General features: G+C 32.8%; 1 protein-coding gene across 1 annotated transcript; it reads left to right on the plus strand.

Annotated features, from left to right (window-relative positions):
- The first annotated feature begins 2,069 nt into the window (after nucleotides 1-2,069).
- LOC101563684 (olfactory receptor 12-like) lies at nucleotides 2,070-3,017 on the plus strand. The gene has a single exon (XM_004638016.1). It carries the CDS (start codon nucleotides 2,070-2,072, stop codon nucleotides 3,015-3,017), a length of 948 nt encoding a protein of 315 aa, XP_004638073.1.
- The last annotated feature ends 6,289 nt before the right edge of the window (nucleotides 3,018-9,306 follow it).

Raw genomic sequence — 9,306 nt, forward strand, 5'->3', positions numbered from 1 at the left:
CAAATTACAGCAATCATCTGAAGATCAAAAAATGCATTCTGTAGTTCCAAAAATCTTCCTTTAATTAAAGGTTTGCTCCTTTCTTTTCATGTTTTTGTCTTTTTGCGAGTGGCCATGAAAAATTGGCATATCTTAGAATGTTTAGTAAGATAAGAAATAACAATAATTCTTGACAATACTTTGTTTATTCCTTTAGATATATTTAAATATATTTATTGACCTTTTTCCGTATCCCTATTGAAACTAAGGTCTTGTTAACATAAAACATGATTTTAAGAAAAATATGTAGTAATTAAGTTTCTAGGCTCCACCATAGGTTATTTGCCATTTCTATTTTAAAGATAACTTTTAAAAATAATAAAAAACTATACATAATTTCAAAACAAGAGAAGAAATTAACAGTGGTTACTATATTTCATGCTATTATCTTCAAAATAGTTTCTCAGATTTTCAAATATAGGTACATAAGATTGGTCTAATGATATAAACACTAATTGTTCTTTTTTCAATAAACTAATAGAAATTAGTAGTACAATTAACTTAGCTAGCTTGTGTGCATGTGTGTGTATTCCTTCCTTCTCTCTTATTCCCAACATTTCTCTAGCTTAAAAACAATCAACATACCTCTTAAGCTTTAATTTTTTCAAGAAGATTGATTATTAAACCTGGACCAGCTTGATTTTAATATAATCTGAACAGTCTACACTGGCTTAAAAACATGTAAACATTAATGATACTTTTTGTACTGATGACAACAAAGAATACAAAGACATTTAATAACTACTTTATGAAGGTAAAATTTAATCTATTCATTATATTATATACATAAATATATAATTGTAAATTTATATAGTTCTACAATTTAAAAAGACAGTTTAATATGATAGAACTTATCGAATTGTTTGCCAGTTTCTTTTTTAATTTATAACTGATTAATGACTTAAGCTAATGTGTTGCTTAATCTCAAATTCTAAGTAATTCAAATTTGTTTTTTGTTGTCCTAATTTCCAAATTTCTGAAATTTAAATTAAAATTTTCATCCTCTATCCTTGCATTGTAATTTATTTAAGAATATTTTGTAATCAAGAGATCATATGTTTAAAATAAAATAGAAAATTAAATAGATATTTCTTGCTTGTAGTATTTTCATTTGTAGCTGTCTTTAAAATGTTTTGTCTGCCTTATTTTCCATGCATTTATACATTTTCATTTCTAATTAAATTTTTTTCTGTAGAGGAAAAAATATCTTTGTCCAAAATTTTAGAAATATCCACTTGAATTTGTTCAAACATAGGTAAAGGAAAGCAAGAATGAAGCTTGGAAGGGAAAAAAGTATTAAGTAAAATAAAAGTCTGATTTCATTGTGTTGCACAAATATGAGTAAAATAGGCACTATTTTAAAAGATTTAATTGTGCCAATAGTATTTGTGTCCTTATAATTTTGAAAATAACAGCGGAAATAATGCTGCAAGGTTAAGGTGCAAAAGAAAAGAGCTTTCTCAGGATCTAAAAGCTTCTTTGTAATATTGTAAGAAAGATATAATTTTATGTTATTTTGCTTAAGTTTAAAAAATCATTAAAACTGAGACTATAAATTGAACTCAATTTTTCATTCTACAAATTGGAACTACATCATATTCAGTAAATTGTACATTTTTAGGTAGATTGCAAAGTGTGAGAAATATCTGCCATTAAGGGTAAAAAGTTTAAGTGACAGAAATTTGATGATAATGTCGAACAAAAAATGCAAAAACTAAAGCTCTCATTTTCAAATCTTTTCCTAAATTCTCCGTTTCCCCAAAGTACACTTACAGAGTCAGTTTTTACTGCCTGCTGATTAGTGTTCATAAGGTTTACTGCTGAGACTGCACTCTTTTGTACTAAGACTTTTCAAAAATAGTAATCCATTATTTATATTCACTGGCATTTATAAAAATACTAAGAACAATATGAACAATATGATACATTTTCTGCCATGCTTGCTTACCACTTATTTTCATTAAAACAAGTACTCCAGTCACTTATTTCTTTCATCTTTATCATCCTCCAGTTCTACCCATGGCTGAGGTATGAAGAGAGAACTGAACAGGAGCTACTCAGCAGTGGCTGAATTCATTCTGTTGGGATTTAAAATCCCCCAAAAGCTACAGATCCTCTTATTCTTAGTATTCTTGGTGATTTATATGTTCATTTTAATGGGAAATGTTAGCATGATAATTGTCATTAAGATAGACTCTAGACTTCAAACACCTATGTATTTCTTCCTTAGAAATTTGTCCTATTTAGATCTCTGCTACTCCACAGTCATCGCACCCAAAACTTTGGCCAACTTCTTAACTGATGAAAAGAAGATTTCATATAATGGCTGTGCTGCACAATTCTTCTTCTTTGCCTTGTTCGTCACAACTGAAGGCTTTCTTCTGGCCGTAATGGCCTTCGATAGACTCTCAGCCATTTGCTACCCTCTCCTTTATCCTGTACGAATGTCCCAGAAAGTTTGTATTCAGTTGGTGGCTGGATCTTACATCTGTGGATCTATCAATGCTATAGTGCAGACTAGCTTCACTTTCAGTTTACATTTCTGTCAAGAAAATAGAGTGGACCACTTCTTCTGTGATGTCCCAGCCCTGATCAAGATCTCCTGTGTTGATACCACTGTAAACGAGAATGTGCTGTTTGTTCTCTCTGCTCTTATCATAATCACCACCACAGCTACCATTCTGGTTTCCTACGCATACATCTTCTCCACTGTCCTGAAGATTCCCTCAACTCAAGGCAGGGGTAAAACCTTCTCCACCTGTGGCTCCCATTTAGCAGTAGTTGGTTTATTCTATGGGACAGTATTCTTCATGTATGCTCAGCCTGGGGCCATATCCTCACCAGAGCAAAGCAAGATTGTAGCTGTGTTCTACACATTGGTAATACCAATGTTGAACCCTCTAATATACAGTCTCAGAAACAGAGATGTGAAAGATGCTGTGAAAAAAATATTATATGAGAAATGGTGCTGTTGGTGACATTCATAAAACTACTATAGAGTGAAAAAGTTTGTTTTCTAAAAGTCCTAGTCACTTTTGTTCTCCAAAAATTATTATGATGAAGACATTTTTCTGCATGACAACACATACATTTTTGTTTTATCAAATAGTAATTCTAATAATATAAGCACACACATCATTTTTTATTTACCCAGAATATATGCCAGGATAATATTCTCAATTTGTGATTAGTAATTATATTTTCATTTTAATTTTGCTTTGATGAAGATGTAAACATTAGATTTTTAGTATATAATCACTAAGATCTTATGTATGCCTATATATTCACAAGGTAGTTTTGTCTTGCTTATAAGGTGAAATGCATTGTGTTGATGGCAAAGTGAAATGTAATGGTTACATATAGACACTTTTGAGTTAAAGTTTTGCATCTCATGGATTCAGATTTATGTTCTGGAAACCATCATCCACAGAGGTACAACACCAATCAAAAGGACACTTATATGAGACATCATAGCAATATAGGGGTTGAGGAGATAGCTTGACGTTCTAAGCACCTGCCTGGCAAGCACTAAGACTGGAGTTTAATGCCTGATACCACATGCTGTACTGGTCCTAGAACCCCATGTGAGCTAACAAAACCAGACATGGTGGCACTCGCCTGTAATCCCAGTGCTGGGAATGCTGAGACAGGAGGATCACTATGAGTCTGAGCTGCATAGTTACAGCCTGTACCAAACAAACAAATAAATAATTTAAAAATAAATAAATAATGTACAAGTCTCACTGGCCCTCATCTTTTTCTTTCTAAGCATAATTTCTTTGCTTGTTTGGAAGCTTTGAACTCCTCTCTAGAGTTTTATAAAATATATAGTCATGTTACATTGCTGCAGAACACTAGAAATTATTTCTCCTGTGTTATTGTATATGGTTACCTAATATTCAAGACCTCCTAACCCCATACTCTCCCCATTTGAACCCATTAGTCAACACTAACATAGTCAATATTTTTGGCTTCCCCACAGGAGTGAGAACATGTGGAATTATTCCTCTGTATGTGGCTCACTTCACTTAGTACAGTATCCTAAAATTCTATCCACTTTTCTATAAACAACAAGATTTAAGTCTTTTATTTCCATTGGATATGTACTCAACAGAAAGCTGAATCATCTGATACTTCTATTTTCAGGTTTGTTGGGGAAATTTCATACTGTTTCTATAAAAATATACTAATGTATATTTCCACTAAAAGTGCATAAGATTTCCCTCTCTGTATCCTCAATAGCACTTCTTGGTTTTCATTGTTTTTACTATAGCCATTCTAACTGGGGATATCTATTTTATTCTGATATCAAATGCTAGTTGCATAAAAGGATTTTTTTCTTTCTTCTTTTTTTTTGTATTTTAGTAAGGGTCTACAGTGTCTACAGGCCTCACTACATAAATCGGACTCATAGTAATCTGCCTGTGTTCAGTCTCCCAGGAGCTAGGATTACAGGCGCGTGCCACTATGCCCAGTCTCAATCTCTATCTCAGTGCACTCCCAGGGGCAGGGCCAGCACAGCAGGCCTGGGATCAAACCTCCGACCCCTGAGTCTGCCTAAGTAGGTGCTTTAATCCACTATGGTAATTGGCTGGCCCTGCATAAAAGGATTTAATGCCTAACAGGTCTACAACTTTTTAAAAACTGTCTTAGTTAATATTAGTCAGTACTTTCAAACTTAAAATAATTTGCATTTTAGTAGAATTGCATTTGGTATATATTTGACTTATTTACAGTACATATTTATAAGAAAAGATTGAGTTCAAGCCATTGATAGTAGCCTGGTTTTAAGTATTATGCTATTACTATGAACAAATCTTGAGGAGCCCTTGAAGATTAAATGAAAATTATTAGTCTACTCACTTCATTCACTAATTGTATTACATAAAGTACCATAAATCAAGCATTTAGCACAAGAAAATATTCAATAAGAGGTAATTAATTCTTATCATTTTCAAAATCTTTGTACTTATTTTATTAGTGTTATACAGTTTATATATTTGACAGTCATAATTTTTTTCCCAAACATACTTCTGTGCATACTTTTATATTGGTTGTAGCTGTGGCAAAAATATTTATTAGCTTATAAGACATAGAAAGAAAAATCACTAGGTGTGCATTTTATGTGTTGAAATACTAATTTGTCATTCTATTTTTCAAATTTTTGAATTAAATATAAGATTTAGGGCTGGGGAGGTAGCTAAGCAGACTAAGTGCCTGTTTAGGCAAGTGCAGGGACTGGGGTTGGATCCATAGCACCACATGCTGCACTGGCTCCACCACTGGGGAGTGCCTAGCTGGCCAACAACACTGTTCATGGTGGCACATGTCTGCAATCCCTGTGCTGTGGGAGGCTATGACCAAAGGATCACTACGAGAGTCCAAGCTGTGTAGCAAGACCTTATCCCAAATAAATGTTTATGTTGAGCTGTGGGGGACTCAGGTCAATAATTTCTGACATTGCCAGTTAAACAGAGGACCCAATGCTATTATGGGCTACTGGACTCTTTTTGAATATTTTGCTGAGTTTACACACCTATAATATTCAATAACGGAACTTTGAAAAAATAGGGTATACAGATGAATGTCCATTTTGTATCTGTGTGTTCAAGGTGGTTAGGATAGATATATAGTTGCATTCTCTTAATGAATAGAATGATTTGTTCTAATGGTGTTTGTAAATAGGATCTCAAGTCTGCATCTTGTACAGCAATTAACCACTAAGGAGAATATATGCAGTGTGTTATTTGTTGAAACTGTACTTCTGATTTGATTTGAAACTGTCTCATTGCTGTTTATCAATAAAAGTTTGAAAAAAAAGAAAGAAAAAAGATTTAAAGACTAACAAAGAATCAACTTTTATTGTTTTTTCCCAGCACTTAAAATACTTCCTACATAAGGTAGGTGCTACATGAAGTACACATATATTTATTTAATACTCAAATCATACTCATGATGAAGGCAACACTATATCAGGTACATAATTTAAATTCATAAAATTTGCAAGTTGATCAATTTTATCTTAGAAAAACTGCTTTTTTGTTGGCCATGAACTCGAGTGTAGATTCTCACATTAAAACTCATCCAGATAAAAATTATGTGGCAGAGGTTCATGAAAGTTTTGCCCTCTTGTGAGTTTTAACATTGAAAATAAATTTGTTGTATGAAACATAGTTTCAAAATTGTATTCATTTATTTTTGAGCTTTTTATATTACAAAAGCTGAATGTGCTAGAGAATTGTTTTGAGGATTTTAGTAATTTTTCTGTTATAAGAATTTTGGCTCTATGTGTCACTCTATTATATTTTTTCACTACACAAGTGTTAATTTCCTAATCAATGAGTACATTTTCTTGGATTCTACTTTATTTAGAATCAAATGATGCTTGGCTTATTTCTTGCACTTTTTTAAGAATTAATTTTAACTTTCTTTCCTAGAATTTTACAGTTGTCCCTGTTTAAAACTCAACCTCTTCCCATATCCACAAAACAGAGATGCCATAGTCTTAAATGGGTGAGATGTGTCTCATTTGTATTAATTATAATGACCTATTATTTTCTTTATTTTAATTCTCTATTTCTTTTAGTACATTACTATTATAATAGTGATAGTTCTCCTACTTTTATCTTTGAAACACTATATCACTTGTGTTTAAGTATAGAAATGTGTCCTCCGTTTCCATCTGTTTAACCTCCCACATTTATAATGTAATTTGCCTGAGAATTTGATCTCTATACATTTAGAACCACTGAAGACAGTATTATAGCTTTTGCTTCAGTGGGCAAACACAATTTAGAAAACTCAACAAAAAAAGAAAGTTTATTAAATTTACCTACAATGGAGTATGGCAACTATTATTTATGTTGAACTTTGATTTTTCAACTTTCTTACATAACAGTGTATACCTACTACCATTTATAAAACAAGCTTTGCTTACTCCAACAGAAACATAATCACCTTAGGATGGACATAATGTCTCATTTATATTCATTGTTGCAATCTCTTCTTTCAATCTACATTTGCCATTGTTAGTATTCTTTCTATGTTCCTTTTTATGTTGCTTGTATGCTGTTACTGAGATTTTTTAATACTAATCTTTGAAAGGCTGACTTACATCACCCATTCTTGTATTTAGTAAATAAATATCACATTTTTATCCTTGAACTCATATTTTATGAAAAGTTTTTGAGGCTTGCAAAATTATGTCTTTTAAGAGTTTTCTGACTGAAAACAATGTGGGATGTAATAAAATTTTCTCCAGAAAGTATGTTATTATTTAAAAGATAAGAAACATGAGATCTTTACAACTGTATGGATTCTTTAAGGACAACAGTGATATCTGGGGATAACAGTGAGATCTGGGGAAAGAGAGAGCCAAGCCAGGGATCAGGAAGCAACAGGACTCTGCCTCAGTCCCCGGAGCAGAATGGGATCCCTGTGGATCATAAACATGCCAATAAATGTTAAATAAAGATAAAGAGATGCATATGTGTATATGGTTATATGTGGAAAACAGTTGCATTATTTTAACCCTTAAAGCTATGTAACACTCTGTGAACCTATATGTTCCTCTGTGCTTTCATATTCTATTTTGCTTTTTTAGAGTCATTTAAAAATTTTTGTTCCCTGCAACACCAAGTGAATCCATTTAAAATTTTTCTTCCCTTCAAACACATTTAAAAAGGGGGTATCTATAAAATATTATGAAATTGAAATATAAACTTACTACTCATTTAAAAAGATAAAGTTAGTTCAACATTAAAATATGAAATTTAATTTAAAGTTGGAAAATTAAATAGAGAGGAAGTATAACAGATGAAAGAACTAAGATGTCTGAAAAATCTTGGATAAAAGAAATAGATTGATTGCATGACATCAAAATGTACAGTGCTGGTGACTGTGTGAGAGTTTGTAACATGGCCATTTGAAATAGCAGAATTAAAGAGAGTAGGTTAGTGAAATAATCTCAGAAAATCTACAATAAGAAAAAATACATGCAGGAGCATACCATAATGGAAGTGTATAATGCCAAGGACAAAGAGAATCAGCCAGAGGTAACCACAAAATATTAAAGATAATGCTTATCTTCAAAGGAAAACTTAGACTAATAGCTGAGTTCTCAGAAACATATAAATGAGAACACAGTGATATGAAAGCATTAATGTCCATGATAAAATAGTTGAATACTTAATAGTCTATATCCAGGAGGGGGAATGCTCCTTAGTATCAAGAAAACAAAGGGCCAGCTAAACAGGTCAGTGGACTAAGTTCCTGCCAAGGAAAGTGCAGGGACCAGGGTTCAATCCCTGGCACCACATGCCATGCCAGCTCTTCCCCCAGTGTGCACTGAGCCAGCCACAAGTTCAGACATGGTGGCAAATCATCAAGAAGTTTATGCAGGATTCAGTAGTATAGCAGGATGCAAAGTCAATAGCATTTCTGTACACAAACAACAAACACACAGAAATTAGAGAAACCATACCTTTTATAGAAGCATCCAAAAAATGAAATAGTAGTCAAACCAACAAAGGAAGTGAAAGATTTATTTTATTTTTTTTTTTCAGAACCAGGGATTGAACTCAGGCCCTTGAGCTTGCCAGGCAAGCGTTTATTCTACTGAGCCATCTCCCCAGCCAGGAAGTAAAAGATTTATACAGTGACAATGATAGTACTCCGAAAAATGTGATTGAAGAGGATTTCAGAAATGGAAAGGTATTCCTTGCTCATGGATAGGAAGAAACAACATTGTGAAAATGACCATACTCCCAAAATTGTTATACAAATCAAATACAATCTCAATGAAAATATCATTAATATACCTCACAGATCTAGAGAAAATATTCCTAAAATTCATGTGGACCATAAGAGAACTGGAATAGTAAAAGTGATCCTGGGCACCAAAACAAAGCAGGAAGCATCACAATCCCTGACTTGAAATCATACTACAAATCTGCTGTGACAAGTCAGCACGGTACTGGCAGAAAAGCATACTGAAAGATCAATAAAACATATTAGAGAATGCAGACACAACTACAAATTCACTAAGAAATCTCATCTTTGACCAAGTGTCCAAACATATTGACTGGAAGAAACATAACTTCTTTAATAATGGTTCTGGAAAAACGGGCTTTACACATGATGAAGGCTAAAATTGGTGCATGTCTATCACCATGTCCTACACTAGTTTCAAAAATAGATCAAAAGGAAGAGATTTATTTAATGTGTGTATGTAGGATGGCTTGGATAATTATACTCCTGATTTCTGCT

Source organism: Octodon degus, unplaced genomic scaffold (genome assembly GCF_000260255.1).
Source record: "Octodon degus isolate 3935 unplaced genomic scaffold, OctDeg1.0 scaffold00093, whole genome shotgun sequence".
NCBI classification, from domain to species: domain Eukaryota; kingdom Metazoa; phylum Chordata; class Mammalia; order Rodentia; family Octodontidae; genus Octodon; species Octodon degus.

Coding starts and splice junctions, on each gene's coding strand:
- LOC101563684 (XM_004638016.1), top strand. CDS start 2,070: ATGAAGAGAGAACTGAACAGGAGCTACTCAGCAGTGGCTGAATTCATT.